At 37.2% G+C, this 26,976-nt stretch overlaps 1 protein-coding gene across 2 annotated transcripts in view; it reads left to right on the forward strand.

Annotated features, from left to right (window-relative positions):
• Positions 1–291: 291 nt before the first annotated feature.
• LOC148066057 (roundabout homolog 1-like) overlaps positions 292–26,976 on the forward strand; it is a 102,531-nt gene continuing 75,846 nt past the window's right edge. Inside the window, exons 1-2 of one of the 2 annotated variants that reach the window (XM_087807889.1) lie at positions 292–556; positions 7,472–7,600. In XM_087807889.1, the coding sequence (XP_087664015.1) occupies positions 7,516–7,600 (85 nt within the window). In that variant the 5' untranslated portion in view covers positions 292–556; positions 7,472–7,515. The remainder of the gene's footprint in view (positions 557–7,471; positions 7,601–26,976) is intronic. The other variant, XM_087807890.1, reaches the window with a different exon arrangement.

Raw genomic sequence — 26,976 nt, forward strand, 5'->3', positions numbered from 1 at the left:
GCATTTGTGCAATTTGTGAAGGAACAACAGAGGGGTCTCTCTCCGTATTCCGAGGCTGTCTGTGCGGGTTGTCAGGATTACAGACGGCTAGAATGCGCTGAGAAAACAAAGCAAAGAAAATGGGAAAATAAGTTCTTTATGATTTTTCTATTTGAACACAAAAAAGGGATAATGTAGCAAAATGATAGTAAATGATAGAACCACTCTTCATTGATTATGTGAGCTGTCAGGCTTCATCAGTAGGAATTTGTCAGCCTTAGGACCCTGAGGATATTAGACCCGGGTTGCTGCAGAGGTATGGTTGTGATTTGTATTCACTCTATCTGATAGCGCCTCTTGGATCACAGATGTAGTCTTCCTCCTTTTGGCAGGGCCACCTTCTTTTGAGAATCCTCGTTTTCTTTTTCTTTGTTTTTTTGCAGTTTCACACAATTCCATCGTCCTTTTTCTGGTTCTGCTTTCGTGGAACATGGATGCCTCATGTATGCACGTGGGAAGAGGATTGGGGATTCGTGGAGCAGATGGAACAATGTGGATGAAGGAATAACCTGAAGTGGTAAGTTCCAAAGTTATAGTGACGTATTTTTTTTGATTCAAGTTTAAATTATAGCTGTAGAGCAAACATTATATTAATATAATGTATATTTTTCACATGATGTATGCATTAAATTGATAAAATGTTGTTAATTGTGGCTGTTTCAATGTACATCAGTTTACATTAAGATGCATGCCTTTAATGAAATACCACAGCAAGAGAGTACTTTATAAATATAATGTATTTCGTAGTGTATTCTGGGTATATTTATTTAGTAGACGTACTCATTTAAAATCAACATCTGTATCTATATCCCACCAAAATATTTCCAGAGTACTTGACTCTGGTGTTGTAGAATTTACAGACCACATGAATCTTTACAAAGTCGCGACTGATTTAATTTATTCTAAAATCAAAATGTGTGAACATCAGCTTAAAGATCACTGTATCCCCTTGTCCTCAGTCACCCCATTGAAGTTTCGGTTTTTAACTGTTCCTCTAGCTATGGGGGGCGCCACGTAATGACCGCTGAAGTTAAATTGCAACACACAAATGAACAAACGCAGTAATTATTTGCATGTATATTGTAAATAAAATTTGATGTATTTAGTAAATCAATTTGAAACAAATTGAAAACATCTGTATCCATATCCCACTAAAATAATTTATGTTCTGTCATCGAATTTACGTCATTGAGTTGGAAGGGTTGCACCGCTCTATACTAGATAACTAAGAGGATGAGGTACTATTATACGTCCGATTATTGTGAAATCAAATACCAACATTTGTATTGGTTTTGTATGCTGGTACGCACTTTTATCATTTGTTTAGTCAACTTAATTTAACTTTTGGTATAAACCTTTTCTTACATTCATAAGTTGATAAAACACAAATGACTTTGACCAACCATGACTTTCTTAAGCCCGTTATGATACCGGAGATGTTCCTTGGCCAGAGTACCAATGCGAGCTTCGCATCTAATCAAGAGTCATTTACATTACCTTTTCAGTGATAATAAGGCAGTCGTTATTACCGTGTAATTTACCGGGGGGAAAAAAAGTTCATTGTTCATTTTGTATTGCTGTGAGATGGAATCCTGTTTGATGAAAACAATCATAGCATGAATCCAAATATATGGCCTTTGAAAAAGACTCTGGTCCACTGATGGTTGGTTTCATCTCATGCCTATTCTTACCGCCTGCTCGGCTAACTGGGGCTTGTTACCGTGGATCCTGTCATGGCGCAAGACGAATCCTCATAATTCTTTTTTATTTTTTTATCGTCCTTTGTTTCACTCGGATGGCTCCCTTAATACAAGAGTCGGTGATGAAAGCCAGTATTTTTTTTCCTCGTCTATTTCTCCCAGAAGACCTTTTCCACGTGTCATTTCAAGCTATCCGGTTGTAGATAAGAGTTTTTCATGTCTAAAAAAAAGTCTAGATTGACAGTGATTCAGTGGCTTATGTTTTAGCCCGGAACTGGATCAAATATTCAACCGTTTTCTTGACGCTTTCTTGTTGCCACTACTACCCGATTTCACACTCCAGCTCTTTAATGCATCACTCTTCCTGAAAGATTGTCTCCAGTTGCTGGTTCTTATTTACATCAAACCATCTCTTTTAAGTACAATAGTCTATTTGTATTTTCACGGACGGACGGGGTGGGGGGGGGGGGGGGAAACGTCGAGAATGATTTTAGGGATTCAAGCCTCGGAGTGGTGATCCCTTATTCAGAGGGAGTATGCTTGACTATGTTAATCCAAATGGTAGCGAGATGAGTATAAGTAGATGTGAACACAGCTGGTGTTGGAATGCAAATGCAAAAAGCGGGCTTTGAAATTGTTCGGCCTTCGCTTCATTGGCATTCAAGGTAAAAATCCCGTTCCGACAAACCGTAGAGCGTTGCCTGTACCTTTTGACACTTTTTATATCACATGCGCATACTTGTCTTGGTGTAGGAGGAAAATGGAACTTTTGACGGGGGAAAAGAGATGGAGGTGACGGGGTTGCAAGGTAGAGGGTGTGTTGGGTGGGAGGGAAGGGAAGGAGCTGATTCTGTTCACGCTCCAGTGCTCGCTACAGTGTGTGATCTGTCTGCTTCGCTATGAGGGGAAAGTGTGCTCTGTCTTATTGACAATATGTTAGATGGTAAACTGTGATTATTCCCCCGTCGGACAGAAGAAGGAAGGGGAAATCAGCGTGGACGTCACCTCTGATCGGCGGGCTTGTCCACCTCAGTTCAGAGGCCGCGCAGATGTGTCCACGTGATATGTCACTGTCGTGTTTTTTTATTAAAAACTATGAATAATATCCTCGAAGGTGTACACGTGATATGATGTACTGTGTGCTATCTTTTCACGCCGAGATTGATTTGACAAGAAGGCTGATTATACGTAATTGAATCTTTCATTCAAATTTAATTCCTAATGTGGTTCAAAATATTAAGGTTCTACTTAATGTGGTTTCTTTTTCTTGGTTTAAAGATGGTACTACAAGTCAGGTAGTCACAATTTTAGGTTTAATATGGTGTAGCAATATTGTACTAAACATTGATTCCTTCAAACCCCCCATAAATTCGAATACAACTTCTAAATTCGAATGCCTTTAATAAACTATCCCTTGACCCTTGATTATTAAAATGTTCTAAAATAACAGGAATATCTTGACCTCCTTGGCAGAGGTAAATTTGTATATGACGGGTGCTAAAATGACACAAAATTGATGTTGAACCTTGTCTTTCATATGATACTAGGGGTGAATGGATGTAATGCTAGGCATGATATGAATACATTGTTTGAGTCTATGGATCTGTCCCAATTTATTTTAGACCCCACGATGTCTTGTTGTAAAAGTTATGAATCTGTAGATTAAAGCTACAAAATATAAACGCTCTAATCTCGCCTGGACTTTCGCTGCGATATGTAGCGAAAATAACCAAGTTAGTAAGTTAGTTAGTTACTTCACCAACAGAACAGTATCTCAGCTCACAGATGTTGCTATGTACACCGGAATGTTAAATCGAAAATATGAATAACTTTTGGAGTTTTTTTCAAAGTATAGGAAGTTTAATAAAAGTCTGGCCATTTTTTGAGTGTTTAAGGCATTGACTAAGTACAGTGGTAGCACGACTTATCTGAGCACTCACCTGTTGAGTCGACATGGAGACACCAATGCAAGTGTCGAGGGATCAGTATGCTTAGTTATATCTATATTATTATTACTATCAGAGCAAACGACAGTATTTAATAAAGGGCAACTAATATGAAAACCAAAACTCTCTTCATAAAGTTCTCCCCGTCTGAAATCTTGGCGAACGAGGGGTTACAAGAGCGGAGTCCATTATGACATAATGATGGCGTCACTCCTTCTCCAACTAGCTGTTATCACGCCCCGGCTTCCAGGATTGATGACGCATAGTGACAAACCTTGATGTTTGGCCAATCACAGCAGAGTGGGCGTGGTTATAACAAACAAGATTTTGTCTCCAGAAATAAGTGTTTTCAGTGGGTGGGGCCTAAGATCTTTTTTGATGTAAATTTACATTTTTTTTGTATCGTAAAATAGATTTCCAATATCTATTTAAGACACACTTAGTCTGATTTGTAGACATTAAATAGTTTAGCCTACATATTAGTATGAACAGAACAGAGCAAAGTAAATGGATTTCACCGAGCTAAAGTTGTTAGCATTGCTATTTCTTTCACATTTAATGAGTCAACTGTTCAGAAACGCAACACAAAGATTGTTCTGACTGTACATACGTCTGTGTTGATACTGTATGTTACGTAACACAGAAAATTAAAGCAATTAATTCCCCTCAAACGTACTCACTCACCGACGGTTGAAAAAGCTGCTGCTTGCTGATGCATCAGGGGCAATCAGGGGTTAAGTCTCCTGCACAGGGACACAATGGCACAAACACTTTATCGAGCTTGTTGTCGATTCAACCAGGAACAGAAAATTGGCTCCTTTTATTCTCCGGATTCTCTTGCACACCTGACTGACTTCTAAATTTAAAAAAAAGAAAAAAGAAGCCCATTATTGAACGAGGTTCTTGTTCGGATACAAGATTAAGACCCACGTATTATTCAGCTTGTGAACATTTTATCGTAGACATTTTGATTCAGTTACTATTTAAGCAAAAAAAATAAATAAATAAGGCTATAGCTTCACTGATTTCCCACAGTTTTGTGCTCAACTGTTTGGCTCTTCCCACCACACTGGCAGTTGATGCTCATTTTTTCTGAACAATTAGAGTATTGCTCAGAATGACTAGGCAGGAGGTGCCAGTGCGCCGAGCAGCAATTCTGGCCGTCCATCAGACAGCTTGAATGATTTGCAAAGCTGTTTGTATCGCAGATGGCTGATCAGTAGAGCTGACTTATTCCTCTTGCCTCGGCGTTGTCACTTGTGTCTCTCCGTTGTCGGGCAGGTTTTATGTGCTCCGACATCCCAGCGATGGGACTCCCGGGGAACATTGAATCATATACTGTAGTGGTATACTGTATATTTCAGACAAATGTGTCTACAGACGCTACAGGCGTTCTAGGAAGTGTGTTATTGGAGTGTGTGTGTGTGTGTGGTGCATTCCATCACTAGTGTATGTGTGGTTGAGACGAAGATAGTTTGGCAGAGGCTTGAGAGAGAAGTCCATCTGCCCGTCCCTCTTGTCTTTAGAGGAGTTTCACACAGGAGCAGAGCTCTCCATTAGAGATGCCAGGAGGGGGCTCGGTGGACAAAGACTTTTTTTTTTAAACACCCCCACTCCAGAATTACTGATGTTTTTGGCCAAATATTCTATTTTCTTGACTCACATTTGACTGTTTATATCGTCCAAGATCAAACTTTTAATCCTTTCAATCCTGGAGCCTCCACTTATCTTCATTAACTGTGTTCGTCCTCCTTCACCTTTACTTACATCAACATCCTTTTCCTCCTTCATTCCACGTCAGTCTCACTGTTATTTAATGTCGCTTCATAACTGTTGACATGGATAATGTCAGTATCTTATATGAAACACTGTCATCTTTATACGTGATGGGAATTAATCTACTTTACTTTTGAGACGATCATGAAGCTGAGCCACATAAATGAGGATCATATTTTGGCTGTTAAATCTTTAGTTTAACGCATGAGATACAGTGACTGACTGGTTAAGAAAATCTATATATGTATGTGTCTGTGTATGTATATAAATATATATGTGTGTATTTATTTGAATATGTGTGTACATGTGTGTGTATATGTGTGTACATGTGTATATATATGTGTGTGTGTATATGTGTGTACATGTGTGTGTGTACGTGTTTATATATGCGTTTGTGTACGTGCGTGTGCGTACGTGTATATGTGTGTGTGTGTACGTGCGTGTACATGTGTATATACGTGTGTGTGTGTACGTGTGTCTATATACGTGTGTTTGTGTATGTGTGTGCGTGTGTGTGTACAAATGTTTATGTGTGTGTGTATATATGTGTATGTGTGTACATGTGTATATACTGTATGTGTGTACATGTCTTTATATATGCATGTGTGTACATGTGTTTATATATGAGTGTGTATATATGCGTGCGTGTGTGTGTGTATATGTATGTATCTGCGTGTGTGTGTGTGTGTGGGTGTGTGTATGTATGTATGTATATGTGTGTGGGTGTGTGTGTATGTATATATGTGCGTGTATGTATGCATGCATGCGTGTGGGTGTGTTCATGTAGGTGTATGCATCATGTGTGTATATATTTGTGTGTGTATGTATGTATATGCGTGTGTGTATGTATGTATATGTGTGTGGGTGTGTGTATATGTGTTTGGATGTGTATTTATGTATGCATGCATGAGTGTGTTTGTGTAGGTGTATGCATCATGTGTGTACATGTGTGTATATATTCGTGTGTGTATGTATGTATATGCGTGTGTGTATGTATGTATATGTGTGTGGTTGTGTATGTATGTATGCATGCATGAGTGTGGGTGTGTTCATGTAGGTGTATGCATCATGTGTGTACATGTGTGTATATAAGCGTGCGTGCGTGTGTGTATGTATGTATATGTGTGTGTGTGTGTGTGTGTATGTATATATATGTGTGTGGTTGTGTATGTATGTATGCATGCATGCGTGTGGGTGTGTTCGTGTAAGTGTATGTGTGTACATGTGTGCGTATATATATGTGTGTACATGTGTGGACGTGAGTGTGTGTTTTGCTGATATATTCCAACATATAAGGTAAGGTAAGGTAAAACTTTATTGATCCCTCAGGAGGTCTCCTTTGGGAAATTGTTTTTTACCAATAGCCAGCAATTTTTCATAAACAATAAAAAATAATACATAAAAAATAAAATAAGAAGAACATAAAGAGGAAGAACAAGATGACACAATCTAAGTCTAAAGACAAAGACAAAGGACATAGGTCAAGGAAAGAAAAACAACAAAGACAAAGATACAAAGACTAACATGGAACAGAACATCCAGATACTTTCACTCCACTCCTGCCCCCAAACTCAGAATTGTACAATTTAATAGCCCGAGGGATGAATGAGTCCCTGAGTCTATTTGTTTTGCACCTGGGTAGGAGCATTCGTGCACTCATTCTGCTTCTCTGCTCACTGATGACAGTGTTCAGAGGATGACTGTCATCATCCATGATGGACAGTAGTTTGTTCAATGATATCCTCTCAGCAACTGTCACCAGTGAGTCCAGCTTCATTCCAACCACAGAACCAGCCCTCCTGATCAACCTGTCCAACCTGTTGACACTCCTCTTGGACACATTTCCACCCCAACACACCACAGCATAGAACAGGACACTGTATATACTGTGTATGTGTATACAGATATACTGTAATACATTTTCATCTGCAATAAATCATTACTTTACCAGACATTTTTTTCGGTGTCATTGACTATTTGTCTAATGAAAATATTGCTTTGTCATTACAGGATATTAAACTCCTGGAAAGCAGCACTTTGTGGGTTTAGGAGTCATGCTGCCTCCATCCATCGCCCTTGTCTTCAGCCTTTTATGCATCAACCAGCAGAGGCAAGCCGCTACCCTGGAGTTTACATCTGGTCAGAAATGCTTTTATTTTTTATTCAAAACTAAATTTTATACAACAAGACAGGTGCAACTCAATGTATGCTAAAACGTGTGTGGTGTTTTGCTGTTAACATTATGGCACCATCTAGTGGTCAATTGGTTCATTATTGAATATTTGAGGAACATTTTTGAAGGTATATCAGGTATATCAAAATCATGTAGATATTTAATAATACTCATTTCTCATTTTAAATCAAGTAACAGTTTCAAACTGATCATATTTCCTTACTTTGCTTTCAATTGAATAAAATATATCTTATATATTTATCGATTTTAGTTAATTGTTCTGATTAAAAGTACAGACAAACAATAAATAAGGTTGTATAAGTTAAAGTCAAATCAAATTAGCTGTTTTAACTTTAACTCAGAGGTGTCACATACTGTTTATCCACTGTTGTTTCAAAACAAAGTCTGTATTTTCGGTATAAGCCCTGAGAAATTACATCAGGGAGCAGGTAGCTCAGGGGCTTGAGAGGGTAGCAGTGCAGACCCCTCTGGAAGACTTAGAATAAATAACATCAAAAAATATCTGATACATTATTTTCAAACTATTCTTTAGCTTCTCACTCAATCCTTTATTATTCAGCATCGACGCCTCTTTGCTTGTACTGATGTGGGATGAGCTTGCATCTCAAGGGTTGTTCTATTTCTCAGATAGCTTTCAGAAAAATGTAATATTTTCTCAGCAAACGATAAAGTTCATCTCAGGATAGGTGCAGACTCAACACATCATACAATTCCCAAACCAACTAACACGCATCTCGCTTCAGAAGAAGCGGTAAATGTTTAAAAAATCTGCACATTCTTTATTCTTTTTGCAACCCAAAGATGAAATATCGGATCAATCTCTTCCATTCTTTCGTCTTTCGTTCCCTGCAGTCGTTCTCTCGCGAAATGTCAGAATAAACAACTATTTGAAATGACTGTGAAGACTTTGAAGTTGTTCAGTCGACAAAACTGTTCATATATTAGCTATATTTAAACAAAATAAAAATATATATTCAGATAGTTTATGCAGCCACGTGAGAGACTGCAGAGTAAATATTTAACTGGAGCCAAACAAGAACACACACACTATTTATACACACACTTTTTTTTTTTTAAATCTAATCATTTGATTAATAGTCATGCTTTGAAATCGAAAGTGCATCCACCGGCTGATAAGAGCCTCCAATAGCAGCATCACAAAGAGGGAGCTGCTATTGAATCTGCTGTAAATTGAAAGTGGGATAGGAAAGGCTCACTTTGAATTAACTTCTCGCTCTGACAAATAACCAATGAGCCAAACTCATGACGTAAAATGAAAGAGCTGGAAAACGATAAGAAGAGAGGGATGATAAGCAAGAAAATGACATCATCTATGGTTTGTAGATGAAAACCTGTATATAGCTTGAATTATTTAATAAAAAATACATGAGGTTTTCCTGAATAGATTCTCCACCTTGGCTCGCCACCATTGATTTTCCCAGAGAATAAATAAATAAAAATAGGTCTTAGTGTTTGGCAGAGAGTCTTCATGCCTCTGCCATTTTGTGTGTAGCGACGCTACAAAGACATGCATTTCTTTGGTGTCGCCTTTTTTGCGCCATCTGTTCCTGAAAATGTTAGTCTTGGGGATGCTTAGGAATGTGCCAAATTGTGAAACGTTTGATATGTTTCACATGCAATCTGCACAGCACCTGTTGTCGCACAAAGCCACGAGTGAAACTGTATCCTCTCGTCGTTTGAACGCATGTTTCGCTTTTTGCTAGACCTCGTCCAGATTAATATTTACAGCCCCGGGATATAGGCTGCCAAAGGGAAATGTGTTGACAACCTGGATGGAAATGCAAGATTCAATATTGAAAGAAAAAAAGTGAAAAAGGTTGAGAAGAAAAATACGAATAAGTAGATGGTAGAATTTTTAGTAGAAGTAGAGTAGTGGGAGTAGAATAAGTAGTAGTAGTAGAATTAGTAGTGGGAGTAGAAGAAGTAGGAGAATTAGTAGTGGAAGTAGTAGAATAAGTAGTAGAATAATTGGTAGTAGTAGAATAATATAGTAGTAGAAGTAGTTTGAGAAGTAGTGGTGGGAGTAGAATTAGTAGAAGTAGAAGTAGTGGGAGTAGAAGGAGTATAAGTAGTAGACTAAGTGGTAGTAGTAGTGGGAGTAGAATAAGTAGGAGAAGTAGTGGTGGGAGTAGAAGTAGTATTAGTAGAAGAAGTGGGAGTAGAAGAAGTGGTAGAAATAGTAGGAGTAGGAGAAGTAGTAGAAGTAGTGGGAGTAGAAGAATTAGTACAAGTTGTAGAATAATTGGTAGTAGTAGGATAAATAGTGGTGGGAGTAGAAGTAGTAGTAGAATAATTAGTAGAAGTAGTAGTGGGAGTAGAAGTAGTACTACAAGTAGCAGAAGAATTGGTACTAGTAGAAGTAGTAGTAGTAGTAGAATTAATATTAGTAGTAGTGGGAGTAGCAGTAGTAGAAGAAGTAGAAGTAGTGGGAGTAGAAGAAGTATTACAAGTCGTAGCAGAATTGGTAGTAGTAGAAGTAGAATTAGTAGTAGTGGGAGTAGAAGTAGTACCTAGTAGAAGTACTAGTATAAGAAGTAGTACCTAGTATAAGTACTATTATAAGTCTAATTAGTAAAAACAGTAGTAGGATTGCCTTCAGCATTCACACAATAAATAAGTTTATTTTATAGCATTATTTGCAAAAAAAATGTAACTCTCAAAGCCACAAAATCTTCATTTTTATTTGATTTACTGAAAAATTGTTAATGAAGGAATCCAACTGTTCCCTGTCAGAGTCCTATTAGCACGAGCCTGGATTATTGTGCCTCATGGAGGAGGCGTGTCAGCACTTTGGAGATTATTCATGGTGATGATTTTTATCGATCCCGGGGGCTTTGTCACGAAGAGGCTTCTGTCAGGTGACAACAATGACTCGCACCATAATGTTCCCATCAGATTCACTGCTGGATTAGATAAGGGTTGAAAATGTGATTTTTGTTCTGTAATGTTAAATTATATCTTATTTTCCTAAAATATAAAAAATATAAAATTTAATTTGATAGAGTAAATACTCGTTTCTCTAAAACCATTTGAAATTGTACAAAGATATAAGGAGTCTATATTTAGGGGTCGCTCATAAAAAGAATAACCACAATGCGCTGCTGTCTAGTTGCCACTAGATGGCGTGCTAACTTATTTTATTTTTTTTAAAAACATCTAAAATCCGCAGGAGCTATTCTATTTATATTAAACTAAAATGCGATTAAAACACGTGTTACATAGATGAGAACATTTGTGACCAAATTTCATAGATGAATGTTTTATTTTTTATTTTTATGAAGAACATTTAAAAAAAACACGTCAATTCATTTCCCAGCGGTGCGTTCAGGGGTCACTGAGGTGGAAGATGGATCGATTTTGGGTTTTTTTTGTTGAAGAGAAGCTACTGGCTGGTATCGACGTAGGACTGTTTCCTTTCTTACTTCGTACGTTTCTATTTATACACAACAAACTAGTATTTTGTTTGCAAAAAAAAAAGTGAATCAATGTGGTTTTGGACGCAATGATGCATTGTGTGTATCTGTTTGAATGCTGTCTGACTCGAAGCTCCTGAGCGGATGAGAAAGAAGGGAAGAAGAGGAGAAAAAAAAGGAAAAAAAAAGAGCTGCTGTGAGTCAAAGCTGCTCATGTGCGCAGAGACGCATGACGCTTCATCCACAAACCCGCGCGTCTCTCAACCGCTTCTGCTCCAAAAACCACCCGCAACCGGACCGTTATTTTCGGACCGTTTTTACTATTTTTCCTTTTTTTGGGGGGGGGGATAACCACCTTTAAACCAAGAAGTAAAACAGCGTGTTTTTAGGCTTGAAGAAGTTTTGTTTGGAGTGAGCGGAAAGTGGATCGCAACGATGCCAGATCCGAACAGACCAGACAGAGCATTTTTTTGAAGTTTTTAAAAAAAACCAAAAACATTTATCGACTGTTTTTTTAGTCGTTTTGTTTGTTTGTAGATGAGCTAGATAGAGAAGACAGTAAGTGTGGATTACATGCTTCTCCTGAAAGATGCCTGCGTTTTCAAACTGGATTTACGGTCTGCTGCTGCTTATTCACATGTGTTCAGGTAACTGCTTGTTTTCCTTTTTTGTTTTGTGTTTTTACTTTAATCTTTAAAGAAATCTCACCCAAAAAACTTGTTAAAATGGGCTTGATAATACCATTCCCCTGTTGAGTATCAGTAATAACACGTGTATACCTAGAAAGATAAGAGAAAGCATCATAAAACAGTTTTTTAAAATGCATTTTTATTTTATTTAACTGTTGGAAATAATGGTTGATACTGAGGGTTGTTGCTCGAGATGTGATGACTTGCGTGTGTGGAGAGCAAGAGGTGATCCTCCTCGCTCTTCTCTGGGCTTCTGGCTCATGAGCAAATTGGCCAAGAGGGACCCCACTTGGAGTAGTCCCCGTGCACCACCAGGACAGTATAGATGTGGTAGATACAGGAAACTGGAAACCCCCCAATAGCCCTATCATAACCCCCCCACACCCCACCCCCCCATTGTCATATCTGTTCTACATGGTTGACCATATTCGTTACAATGAGACATAATTAAACCTTCAGTGGTAAGGTTTTTCTTTATTTTAAATATTATTAATAGGGAAGATAATACAGTATTATTCACTCAAGTTATGATATGGTTAATGTATTCAGTAACCACACCCCCACCCACTCACCATGCCTTCACACACCCCTGGTGTCTATTGTCTGCAAAAAACTGTAAATAATCTTAAATATATCTACGAAAACAATGAAATTGTGTGGAATTATCTATGGAGGAAAGTGTAGTGACCAACCCACAACCCAACCCTTAACATAGTGTGGTTTTTAGTTTAAAGGTGAACAAGACGAGAGTCTAAAGTGTAATTGATGCATCAAAACAACCATTGAATTATCATCATATCACGTTGTTTCTAGATTAAAGTTTGTTGAAACGAGATGCAAAATATGTGAAATTAAATCAATATATACTGTGTAACCATCCAAAGGAAAAAAAAGAGTAATGAAGGTGTTAATTTCCTTTGGGCAAAACCTGTGTAGGGGGATTTTATTTTGTAATGTGAATATTTAAATCAGTGTATTTTTAATTATTAAAAAAAATATGAATCCCTACAAGTAGATAACCATCCCAAATATTTATTTTACATTACCCAAATCAACTTCTAAGTCTGCAGATCCTTTTCATTTCCAGGAACACTCAATGCGATCTTTGGTGTTTAATAAAAAAGTATATGAACTTGTTAATCAATGTAAGCGCTCCATGCAGACCTCTATCTCACACCAGTGTAATAAGGAAGGATTTTTTTTTTCAACCTCAATGGAGTTAGAAAAATTAACGTTGTTTTTTTTCATTACATCACGCAATGGATGAGCAACATTTCGGAATGATTGAATTTGAAAGCCAGTATGGGGTAGGAATGTTATTCAAAAGCTTAAGACGAGGAGGACTGTGGATAGTAGAATGGGTGTGAAATGAATGTTTGGCAAGAGAAGAAGAATAAGAAGAAGGGCTGAAGAAACTTGTCGGAGAAGATTTAAATGAAGTCATGGGTCAGTCGGACGAGCGAGGATAGTTGATCCACCCGAGGGACACTAGGAATTTTTCAGTCTAGGAAAAAATTAGTGGTTGTTATTTGACCATAACATGTATCCTATTGGCTAATCCTTTATTTACTTTCCTTTTATTAGTGTTCATTATTAAAAATGTTTTAGCATTAGATGATAATCTTTCATAATAAAGTGTTAAATCCCAATAAAAGTGAAGGCAGAGATGGTCCTAAGTTGCTGCCACTTAAAGCTAACAAAGATCTACATCTCTTAACCCATTTATAAGTTATATTCTTACCAAAACTAAAGTAACATTAAGCAACGATATCAGTTTAAAACTTTGCTTGGGAATATAGGTCCCTTTTGGTGTAGTAGTAGTAGGGGAAAGCAAAGGCAAGTGTTGCACAATGGATGTGTTGCGAAATGCTTCCTGAATTGTTCCTTATCATTTCCTAGAATGTGATAGTATTTTCCCACTGTTGCAGCATCACCATGTTGCTTTGCATACTGTTCAAATTCAACCTCTCAACTTGTGACTCTTTCTTTTATGATGAATACCTTGTAGAGAATGGTTGACATTCAGACATATACAGTATACATATATTTTAACACACACATACAACTCGCAACTACAGCCATTGCTCAGGTTGTTTCCGTTTTTTCTTAAATGGTGAATGGTAGCTATTAGAAACACATGTTTATGTCAAAGCGGCTTTGTCCCGCACATCCCTCAGGTCTTAACTATGCATCCCCAGAGTGATGCGAGGGCTCGACCGGCGTTCTCTTTACTTGTGATCCCTTTTGCTGAAGGAAAAATAAAAGATCATGTTTTTCACTTTTTAGTTGTTCTCGTAGGTGTTTCTCTTTCACGACTTCAGTTCAGTTTGATGAATGTGTTCCCAGCAGTGGGATATAAAGCTCAATGGAGCGCAACAGTAATTGGAACCTTTGGTTTGAAATGTTTTGACTCGACTGTTGTTTGTCTGAGGTCGTAGGCTTTTGTGGCCACTGGTGGTCCTACCTGTTGTGGTGCGTATCGTGGGTTCGGTGGTTGTAATTAAGTGAGTAATAGTTGTTTGTAAAGCGCCTTTTTTTTGACCAGGGTCACAAAGAGCTTGAACAATCAAAAGCAATACACATTTAAAAATACCTAAACATTTAGAAACTCTTAAAGGTCAAGACACAAGACAAACATAGGAGTCCTAGAAGATTAGGAACAAGCCTGCACAAATAGAAAGGTCTTAAGATGTTTCTCAAAGGAGTCAGTAGATCCATCAAACACAGATAGAGAGGAAGATCGTTCCAAATCTCAGGAGCAACAGCCTGGAAGGATTTCTCTCCTCTGGTCCGGAAGTGTGTTCAGGAACTATCAGTAAATTCTGATCCACAGACCTCAGAGCCCGAGCTGGGGTGTAAGGCTGGATCAGATCACTGATGTAAGGAGGAGCCTGATCATGAATAGATCTGAAAGTAAGAACCAGAATTTTAAAGTTGATCCTGAAAGAAACTGTAAGCCAGTGAAGAGTTTTAAGGATCGGGGAAATGTAAGTTCTTCTATTGGAGCGGCTCAGAATTCTCAGTGCAGAGTTTTGTATCAACTGCAGGTCAGACAGCTCCTTCTATAGAAGTTAAACTGAGATTTTTATTGGGTGTTTTTAAGGGGTTAGTTCAGCCAAAATTTATATTTGACTAATTTTCTCCCCTCGTGCCAAGTTATAGGTTAGGATTATTTTCAGAGTAATCAGTTTCATTTTGGAATTACAGTAATAAAATCATATCCATACAACGGTAGCGATCGATGCTCACTTTTCTTCGTCCAAAAAGACACACTAAAAACCATCCAAATACCTTCACGCTGCTTGTCTGTAATGTCCCTCTAGTATCGAAGCCCAGACATGAGAAACTGCCTAGAGAAAATTTAAAATAATTCTATATTTTAAGATAGTTTGTAGCCCAAGATTCTGTTAATCCCTCAGTTCATGGCCAATACCGGTGTCAGTGGCCATGTTTGACATTTACACTAATAACCTCTGGGCCTCTGTTACAATCTTAAAACATAGATTTATTTTTATTCTGAACAATTTCTCATGTCGGCTTCAACTCACCTTCGTATGGACATCCATTTCTGCCTATAACTCCAAAAAGACATGGATTACTCCAACGATTCTCCCAACCCTTTGTCAGAATACTGTCACTTGTCTCAACCAGACCAAATCCCTGTGTTTGTCCCTGTTTCACGCTCATTTGCGAATCTCCAAAAGGGCCTTCCTTCTGCTTTTGTGGTGTCCTTCAGGCTATTTGTGTCCCTAGTTCCGTGCTCAGGTCACTGAAGTACTCTGGGTAATTACATCCGTGGATGAATCTCCTCCTTTCATAGTCTTGTGGTTGTCATAAGTGACTGTGAAGACATCCAGAACGTCGAAAGTGTGGTTAATCTCATTGAGGATCTGAGGCCGAGAAATAGTTTCCGTCGCACGACAAACGGCGAGCGCGACTAATAGATTTCACTGCGTGACCTCACGACTTGACTGCTGGTGATTATCATGAATTTTGATGATTCAAGTCCTTTTAGATTGGTGCTATGTGCGTCACCTCAGGGGATTAGTCTTTAAAAGTAATTGGGTGGGTTAATGTTTTTTTGAAAAAAAAAAGGACAGCTTTAAAGGTCACCGCAGAAGTACGACCACAGAGACTCCTCTCGAGGTTATCTCAGAGCGAGCCGTCTCCTCTCTAGCCAGGCGTTTAATAATCAATATCGTCAATATGCTCTTGCGGTTTATCCTTTGCGGTATTTCCACTTTCACGCTTAGATAGAACAGAAAATGGCGTATTCACTCGCAAATGACCAATTAGGCCCGACTTCAACCGATGATCTTGTTTTTTTAAAAAAAGGAAAAGAAGAAGAAAGGGTTTTGTGAAGGAACACATCAACTGTGCACATTATCTCCTTTAACATCTCTCAGTCCCTCTCATCTTTATCCATGATTTTTCAAGAGGTTGAAAGCTCTGCAACTCAGACTTCCCTCCTATATGTCCCCTTTAACAAGCTGTGACTGACATTTTCTTGAAATGAAAAACAAGATATAAATAAAACCGAAGAAATTGCAACTAGAGTTGGGTATCGATTGAAAATGTTCGATACTGATACATGGAATTTAATTACGGTTCCTGAAGGATCCTTTTTATCTATTTTTTTTCTAAGGTACAAGGTTTTTATTTGCTATTTGTGCTTCAATAAACAGTCCAGGCACATTAGAAATCTAACATGTTCAATGAGTCAGTTTAAACCCCCACACCCCCTCAAACGTATGTATGAATATGAATATAAAACTTAATCTATACAGAATATAAAATGTAAAAATATACTGACATAAATATAAATACAAATGTACAGCTGAGAATTGCAGTATTGCACTGGGATGTATTACACATTTATCAGGGAGGGGAAGTGAAACCAATTTCAAACAATAAATTCCAACTAAATGAAAATTACTTTACAAATTGTCCCAATCTTGAGTTAAATTTTTCCACTTATGTCAACTTCCACTTAGGATATGACAACTCTACTGTAATCGATCATTTAGATTAAACACACATTTCAAATAATCACATTATCATATTCATATTAACTGATAATCTTTCATATTTAATTCATATTCAATAATCATTGCCTCTCTTTAGAATCCACTTGCTCAGCTATTCGTCAGGTCAAGTCGACACTCCAACAAGGACAAGGACAGACATCTGCATAAGTCAACTGATAAACGGATTCTCTCTAGAGCTGTTTTTGTATAGAAAAAACAAACAAACAATTTCCTGTGCTTAAGAACAAAGAAATCAATATAATGTTTACCATCTTTAAATCAGCAGTTTTTCTTCAGAAAACAACATTATCAAGTTTTGTTCACAGTGGGTACCGGAACTTGGCACCGAAAGAGGAAAGCATGATAAGAATTTTGGTCAGTGCCACAATTAAAAAGGCTTCTTTATCTAAAACTATTCTGTTGATTATAGGTTTATCTTTTCCCATTTCTTTATTCTCTTTAATCTCACTTTTGCTGGTATATTTAAAACACTTCTGGACGAAATAACATTTCAAATTTGTTTTTTTTCATTTTTTCCTGTATGATAAACCTCTAAGTAAATGGACAAACTTGACGAATACTAGCAAAATAATCCAAAAAGCTCTAGGATTAAATTAATATGGATTTAAAAATCTTAAAATATGTGTAAAGCAGAAACGCTGGTGGGAGTATTCCCACATGTTTTTACTAAACTGTTTGCTCATTTTAGAATCAGCACAGAGAGAGATAACTACTGTTTTGAAGTCTAAAGAAATTCAGCCTAAAACACTTCAAGGAGTAGAGGGAGAGAAAACCTGGTCACAGATGAGAGCAGACATTCCAATTAGAATCCCTCTAGATAGTAAAGATGCCTATACATTATCTACACCAGAGCTCTCGATGGTGGTGCCTGACACCCAATGAAAAATCCCTCATAGAACCCGGACTCTCTTGACACTGTGTCTCATTAGCGAAATGCTCGAGAAAATGTGGAATCTTTGTGCTACATGGGAATTAGAAAACCGCCGTACACACTGTGAATGAACATGTAGAGGAATGTGTTGCCGATGATGACGCATACCTGCGGTCAACAACGTGCACTTTTGTCGGAGGAATATTTGACAACATGTTTTTTTGACAAGAACCGTGACTAATTTGTTTAAGCTTTGAAAGTTTCTTGTACTAGATTCGTGGCTGGATTACTGTTTCCAAAAATTGCTTCCACAACATTCAGGTGCAGGAACTGCTCAAGTTGAAGGACAAAGAACAGTCGGTTTGTTATTTCAAACTCGATGAACACTATAACAACACTTGAAAGCAGATATTCATCTTGGTATGACGTAAAAGTTGTTCCCATGTCCAAACTTAAAGTACAGAACCTTTCCCTTTTAATCAATCTTTGTAAGAATTCTCTGTAAAGTTCATAAGATCACAATCGCTCAAAAATTTCGGACACAGTTTACGACTAATAGTGTAACATGGAAAAAACGATTTGCGATGAATTCATAAATCACATTTTGATGGATAATCGGCAGATCCTGGTTTGATCTGTTTTGCCAAGACTTTTCTCTGTGAAAGAAAGACCAAAGCAGGCAACATCTGACCCCAGTAAAAAAAAAAACATCAGGTTAAAGCATTGACAAAGAATAGCCTTAACCCAGACATTTAAAATCAACCTTCCAACTCGCAGCATAATAGCGACCCAAATAAAAGTGTTTTCTTTTTTTTTCCTTCCTCAGCATAGCTCCAGTTAAAAATGATCTCCGCAGTAATATAAAAAAGTGAAAAGCAATTTGCCGGGGTACACAAAGTTGGGCCAGCAGGGGTTAGTAACACAGGCAGGTTAGTGTGAAAATGTGTCAGGGTATTGTGGAGATCCAGAAGCCAGCTTCCATCCTTCCTGAACTCTGACATCCAGGCTTTTCTCTTTGAGCACCATTAACGATGCTCCCTGTATTCTCCACCTACACACTTGTGCCGAGTCCAGATTTTTTCTTTTCATCATGGAACAACATAAGCTGTGAGTTGCACCATTCAACAAAAAAAATTGGTTTCACAGACGCTGCAAAAAAATAGTACGAAAGACAATTTAGAGAAATTAATGATGGCTTGTTTCTCCATTAAACATCGAACAACATGCTTAAATCAATGAGTTTAATTCATATTCCCCTTACAAAATAATGTTCTACACACAAACATTCTATATATCTTAATGAATAAGTTCACAATAAAAACTACAACAATGAAACTAGAAAGAAATACAGATATACCTTTAATTACAAGACATTTTAATGATTTTCATTTTATGGCAGAACATCATTGCTTGAATGATATTGACTATTTGGCCACTTTTTATTAAATTTAAGACGGATTACGGTGGACAGAGAAGTTCCAAAACCACTCATACCCTTCTAGCTTAAATCATTCTGCATGCAGTTTATTAAAAAGAAAGCTCATTTAAAACCAAAGTGGTTGTTCCTTATAATAGATATAACACTGAAGTGTCATTACTTTAAGATAGTCCAAATGTAGCACATTATATTTTCTCATTTTTCTGTTTTTGTAATTAATTGATAAACATCTTTAAACGGCCAGCCGGGTGTAGCTCGTAAATCTGTACAAACAGCAGCTGTGCTCTGATGTTTTGGGTGTTTATTATTTTAAATCCAACCAAACACCTGTCAATTATTCTTAACCACAGACAAACAGGACTTTAAATGAGTGATTTGAGAAGTAGAAAGTTTTTATTAGCAACAGATGTTTTGATTAATGCAAACTATTAAGGAAAGTTTTATTAATTTTAAGTGCATCCAGGAAATAAAATGTTCTTTACTTTTTTTATTCACAAATCTTTTCAACCCTTGTTTTGTCTCCAGGTCAAGGTGACCTGATGAACTCCACAACTGCATATGTATTTCTGAAAGCCAGGGAGGTTGTTAACCTTGACCCAAAAACTACACAAGAGACACTACAAACACATTGTTTTTTTTGGGCCTTTGGGTCACCTTGACCCTGAGATAACATAAGGGTTATGTGTAGAGAAACCACCAGTTCTTGGGTGGCTTGTAAACCTGAATTTTTACGAGTAAATTCCCATTTAAATTTCCCTCATAAACTGCGAATACAGTTGTATCTGAGATAAAACATTATCTTAACCCAATGAAGCAGTGCGTTATATACTTCCAGAAGAATAAGCACTACTATGAAAAAAACGTTATTTTTTTCATTTTTGAACTTGAGCTATTGCAGCTCATGTGTACTCCTCTGGATAAAGTGTGAAAGTAATTTAAATTGTGCTTTCACACTAGAGGCCCAGGCATGGGCCAAAGTCCGGTCTCTATTTATTTGTATGTATTTGGTTTGTGTTGTTAACTGGGTTTCCACAACTTCTGTTAACCAACCATCAATAGTTTCCAGATTTTAAGTTATGCGCTAAGTAAAAATAAAGATGACTGTTTTGATAATCGATTAACTTTCAATAAAAACAAGAATATAAATGAAAGAAAACAAAACTAAATATCAAATGGAGCTGTCAATTTATTCTGAAGATTAAGATTAATTTATTCTGAAGGACTCTGTTGAATAAAGCCGACCCAGAGGTACTTTTGTGTGTGAATATCAAGCTTAGAAAACTATTGATGGGTTAATAAAGCCTCATGAAACATTGTATCATGGTACAGTGTCTTAGCTTTGAAAGGCCACTAGATGAGACTCTCTCCTATTTTTTCATTTTTGTCTGTAATCTACTAATTCAAAGAAACCTGGCATCCTTTTCCAATTTAAGAGTACCATCTAGTGGCCTTTCAAAACTAAGACACTGTATCATGATACAGAGCCGTTTCATGAAGCCTCATTAACCCGTCACTACAAACATCTGATAAAACAGTAGAAATCAATCGTTAATATTGACGTTGATCAAGCTAAATGGCTAACTACTCATGACTTTTTCGTTCCAAGGTGAATCGCCTTGTTTCCCTTCCCTACCTGCATGATCTACAACTGATCATCTGATTCCTATTAAAGCGTGGAGTAAACAAAGAGGCCCTCGGGGTTGGGTTTACTCTTGAGCCACTGGTGGGTTCTTATTTGTAGCGATGCATGACCCCCTGTCTTTCTTTCTGTTTACCAGCAGCCAATCAGGTCCCATATGTGTTGTAAAGTACTTGTCAAAACAAATCCTTTCCCTCGATCATGCCCTCTGGTTCTGGCTGGACTTTCTTCACCTTCTCACCTCTTTCCCTGGACTCAACCCTGAAGGGTTTTTTCATATTGTTTTTCCTCTTGTGTATCAATGCCTTGGCTGCCGGTCTTCAAAGAGCGCTGATTCGAAAGTTCACATTTCGCTGAAAACCCTGAATTGAATTCCTATCCGGTCATATATGAACGACTACATTTCTCACGACCATGACCTTATAAGACTATGACCCTTGCACCCTACTATAAATCGCTGGTGTTTATTGACTTTAAACACAGTCCAAGCAATGATAAATAATTGTTCTCTATAGAGACATTTCACTTTCCACTTGGTATGGAGTCAAAAAACACGCCGGTCAGACGAGACACTGGCTGCTTCGGGAATCACAGCGATGCCCTTAAGGTGTTTTTCAGCTCCAATGCTGGAGGTTTTTCTTCTAGCCTAGGGTGAAGTGAGCTACAGGAGGGGATAGGGGACCTGGTACTTTCACAAACCCTCAAGACGTATTGAACGCACATATATTAAATAGTGTGTTTTGGACGAGCAAAATATGGTTTGTATTAGGGGTTTTGTACCTCTGACTTTGGCAATTGAATGTTATAAAATAAAAATATAGGAAAGTTAATCCATAATCCAATGAATCTTGTATTCATCCGAACGTAGTTTTTTCTTCTTGCGTATTAATTTGAAGCAATAGCTGAACAGCCCCCGGAGCTCTTTTCGCTGAATCAAACATGACTCACCTCTGAGGTTAAGTATAACTCCAGGAAATGTAAACAGAACCTTTAGTGTGATGGAGTGTCTAATATAGCTTGAAGGGAACTGAACCAATGATGAATCCGGATAATGCAGCACTTTACAGATCAAATTCTAAACATTCGTCAAAGCCAGAAGTGAGAGACGGTACAGTAGTCATTCCGAGGGACTTTCCAGATTTTTTTTTTTCCCCTGAGCTTTTCAATCACCTCTGAACCTGAAATTAGACCATTGCGTTTATTCCGATCCCGTGTCTGCCCAGAAAAGACATTTAAATTAGAAGAAGCTTCAGCAGTGAGAACCTACAATTTTGATTTGTCTGGGAACTTTAAGTCATGTTTCCCCACGATTTAACCCAATTTTACTTTTAATGCATTAGAGATAATACATAAGTACTCCTGTTGTGTTATCAGTTTTATCTTGATCTTTAAAATATATACTTTATTGAATATTGTTTTGATTGTTTAAGCGCTTTGTGACCCTGGTCTGGAAAAGCGCTATACAAATAAAAATGACTTACTTACTTACTTACATACACATTAATGTTTGTTTTAATGGTCATTAAAATCTACTTTTTTTTTAAAAGGAATTCATCATGTTTCAGTTTTGCGTCAGACTTCAACCTCAAAACCATCCGGACATTCATCAGAACGCATTCCTTCTCCGGCATATTCCATTGAATGACAGTGTTCGACTGTTCCACTTAATTGTAGTTTATACAACCTGCGGAGGAATGTCAGGCATTTATTGGTTCTTCTGTGTCTTTTTGAGGGATAGAGTATTTCTCGTGAGTTTCTTCGCTCACGTCAGTGTGGTAAATGTATTCACTCGGTGAGCTGCGGGACGCGCAGATCAATACAAGTTGCACGCTGTCTAATAAATATGAGGCCTTAAGCTGTTGTTTTTAGCACCGGGAACCTGGAAACATTAAGATTCTGCCGAGGAAAAGAGGAGCCACAGTTCGCCTTTTTTGGCTTCGTATTATGAGGCGTGAAACTGAAAGTAATTGTAATCTTCGATGAAAGCACATTTTTTACTAGAGCAAGAAAATATTTGAGCGAAAAATTTGATAAAACCCATTACCCAGAGGTATGTTTTATCTGTCATACTAGATCGACTTTTTGTACCCCTGAAAACCTGGAGTTTTGGAGTTTGAATTTATTTGGTTCCACTTTCCCCCCCAAACACTCTTGAACCAATTGCTGATTCAAAAATAGGTTTATCATAGGATCTCATTTATGGTTATGGTTCTTACATCAATGGAAGTTCCTGTATAATTATAATAATAACAATTAATCATTTTATTTGATCCCACCTTTCAAGACACTAAAGGATGCCTTACAGAGGATAAAAAACGGCACAATAAAAATATTGAAAATACACAGTAATTGTTGAAATTATTATACCATTAGCTATATTCCCCTAGGTTAACGGTAGATGCCTCTTACTTATCTATAGCTTTTCTATGCGTATTCAGCAGCCAAAGCGCTTTACACTAAGTTACACATTCACCCATTCACACACTGATGGGAGTAGGCTGTGACGCAGCGGAACCATCAGGAGCAATCAGGGTAAAGGGTATTGCTCAAGGACACAACGCCACAATCTCGTCTAGAACCAGGAATTGAACCCGCAACCTCTTAGAACACGAGCCAACCACTCTACCATCAGAGCTATGACCCTGAACCAAATGCATTTTTATTTTACAGGAAGTATGATGATTTTTATTCTTTGAGGCTACATTTATTTTAATATTCCTTTACTTCAACATAAGTATAAACTCATTGTTGTCATCATCTCTGTCCCTTATCTTATCTTAAACACTGACATCTTCATGGGTCATCGTATCAACATGAACATTGATGTACCATCCGACGGGCCACGTCCAATGACATGGCGTGCCAGATTTGGCCCCTGGGCCATCAGTTTGAACCTCTAAATTCTTAATCATACAAGAGCATTTTCTCTCTTTTTCTTTTTTAGCACAAAAGCCCCATTTCTGCTCTCTGTGTTAAAGTGTGACTTTTTTTTTATTGAAGCGGTCGTGTTATTTAAAGCAGAGCCTCATTTCACTGTTGGACCCTTTGATGTCAAACCGAATTTACATTAGCCAAGACTTGGCCTGAGAAGAGAGGATTTGTTGAAAGTTTTTCCCTGACATCTTTGTATAATCAGATCCGCTTAAAATACCGAAAAGTGTGCAGCGATGCACGGCGAGCACTCTCCCGACGTTGCCCACTTGTCACACTAATACTTATGTTCTCGGAGTAAAGCGTCAGTTAGCCAGACGCCCGTCTGGTCTTATTAAGAGAGGTCTGTAGGGTTTGTTTTTTTAAGATGAAACTCTGAAGGCATTCGTGTTTTATTTAGATACAAATATTAATTTTGATTTTCTTTATCTTATTTTTGGTTTAATTTATACCTGGATGATATGAGTTTAAATTGCAATGAATGATGTAACCCCATTTTGAGTAAAAATAGTTGTATTCTAGCACATTTAAAACAAAATACTTACAGGAATAGAATAGTCAATCATCACACTTTTACCAGTTATTTTCTCCCAAAACATTTTGTCCAGTTTTCAACCCTCTAATCACAAATTACAAGTTTAATAAATGCCAATATATTTTATTGTGAAGGGATGGGTATAATTTAATGATTAACAAGGTACAAACGGAGTAAATGCTAAATTCATATTTTGTAATTTATATAAATATTTATACACATAATGACGCTGTCAGTATTATATTTGATTAAAATATATAAATAAAATATGATCAATATGAGGTTATAGATGTATTTACTGGCATTTTTCTTCCCTTTTTATGGTACTAATGATAATTTTTCAAATAAAAAATGTAGAATTATTTATAGCTCCAACTGAAGTAAAAGTTATAGCACTTTTGACATTAAATCTTACAGAAAAAAAATGTGTCAATCCGCAAAAATGTTGTCGACTTTAAATCCACTAATCACAAATGAACAAGTTTTATAAATGCCAATGCATTTTATTGTGAAGGCATGGTTATAATTGAATGATTAACAAGGTACAAATGGGGGAAATACTATGTGTACTTTGTAATTAATATAAATATTTATGCACATAATGATGCCGTCAATATTGTTTGATTAATAATATAATGTTATATTAATCATACTTTGTTTATAGATGTATATATTGGTGTTTTTTCCCCCCGTTTTATGGTTGCGTTTACTACTCACTCTTCCTCTAGTCAAGACTACTTTTGTCTCTATACTCTGGAAAAGTCAGACGGACACTTTAATAAATCATCATTTTTATTGTAAATGCTGATTATAACGTGATTATTAACATGGTACGACAGGAGGATACTTTTTTCATATTTTGTATATTTTTATATACATAATTGATGCCGAAAATATTGCTAAATTTAAATATATTAGCTGATATCTATCTTCTCTTTTTATGGGAGCTTTTTACTAATAGTTATGAATAATTTCAATGTTTGATTTGAAACACAAAAGGAAAAAAGGAAAAGTATTGCGTTTACTACTCACTCTGTCTCCAGTAAAGACTACTTTTGTCTCTAAACTCTTGTCTGGAAAAGTCAGACTGACACTTTTAAGAGCGCTGGAGTGCAACTGGAGACAAACGAGTCTCTCTGGCCATTAAAAGTATGGACTTTCATCCTCTCTCTCTTCCCTCCACATCCGGGAAAAAAAATAACGGTTTCAAAAAGTGTCTTTAACCAGCCGAAACAAATGCTCTCCTAACAAGACTTGTTTGTCAAACTCTTCAATCTCGAATGTCTGCCAGGCCCTATTAGCCACTCCCAGCCTTTTGTGTTCCGGCGCCGGCGATGGAGTTCAGGTAAATCTCCCTCAGGTGAAGGTTTACCAATTCCACGAGTGCTCGGAGGCTGCGTGTCGGAGCCACCAATCAGGCGTGATTCTGCCACGCAGCTGTCAGCGACACCAAAGGGTGCTCGTAAATCCCCCAGCATGCAGTGCGATTACATTTCCCTCTGGTTTTCTAGGCTTGTTTGGTAAAACCAAAGAGAAAAGAAACCCTTTTGAGCCAAATTTTATATATCGGATTATTATTATATTTATATTAAATTAAGTAAAAATATGTATCTATTTAAAAAAAAGGTTTAAAATGAATATTTTTAGTAAAGTTTATTAACCTTGATAAGGATAAGGAGAGAGATACATCTAGAAAACAACGTGTGTTGATGCTTATATTACAGCTAAATAAGTAAATGGTGTATATTTACGTTGATAATAATAATATTGTTGTATATATGTGTATTCATATGACATATTTATATAGATATCTGCAAAGTATATACATATATTATTCTATATTATGTTATATTGTGTAATATATGTATAATAAGAGAGGAGATATGCTATTTATTGGTATACATGCTTATTTATTTTCTATTTTTGTGTAGAAATATGTGGCAATTTGATACATAAGTAAAAAGGGGTAGTAGATTAAGAATAATAAATAATTATTCCTATTCCTTTTTCAAACTAGTGTTTTGTTTTGTTTTTATTTGGCTTTGTTTTTATTATTATCAATTTCTTTTGTATATACGACACATTTTATCCATTGAAAAATGTAATTAAATCCTATTTATATGGGTTTCAGGCACTCCCACAGTCAACATAGAGATTATTGCTTTTTTTATCTCTGTGTGTCCTGCGATAAGCCAGAAACCTGTCCAGGGTGTCCCCCGCCTCCTGCACTAAGTAGCTGGGATGGACTCCCCGTAACGCCCCCTTATAAGAAAACAAGTTTAGAACACATGGATTACAGAGGCGAGGATCGCCCAATCATTGTTAACTCAATTCACTCATTTGTCTGAAATGAAATAACTGTTTTCGCCCGTCGTCATCCCTTCTTTTTATACCTGTAATTTATTCCCCTTCGCCTTTTTCTTTCCTCGAGATTAGGTGTTTTCACGTGGAGCAAAAAATGCAAAACACCTACTTTGTTATTCCAGCCTGCTACACGGATACATTCGCTCTCCTGAGACACGTGTTGCTTTGCCTTTAAATAGTCGAAAAAACCTGCACATATGATTCTTTATTTTGTTACTAGACAACAGGAATACCTCAAGAGTGACAAAAAAAAAAAAAAGCCAAAACATATTTTTGGGGTCGCAGGTGCTACAAACAGCCTCTGCGGTGTGTGCATGTTCACCATTGTGTTTCCGTGGGCATTGCTTCCCTCCGTATTGTCTGCTGGCTGCT

Source organism: Callionymus lyra, chromosome 14, assembly GCF_982586985.1.
Source record: "Callionymus lyra chromosome 14, fCalLyr1.hap1.1, whole genome shotgun sequence".
Lineage (NCBI taxonomy): Eukaryota > Metazoa > Chordata > Actinopteri > Syngnathiformes > Callionymidae > Callionymus > Callionymus lyra.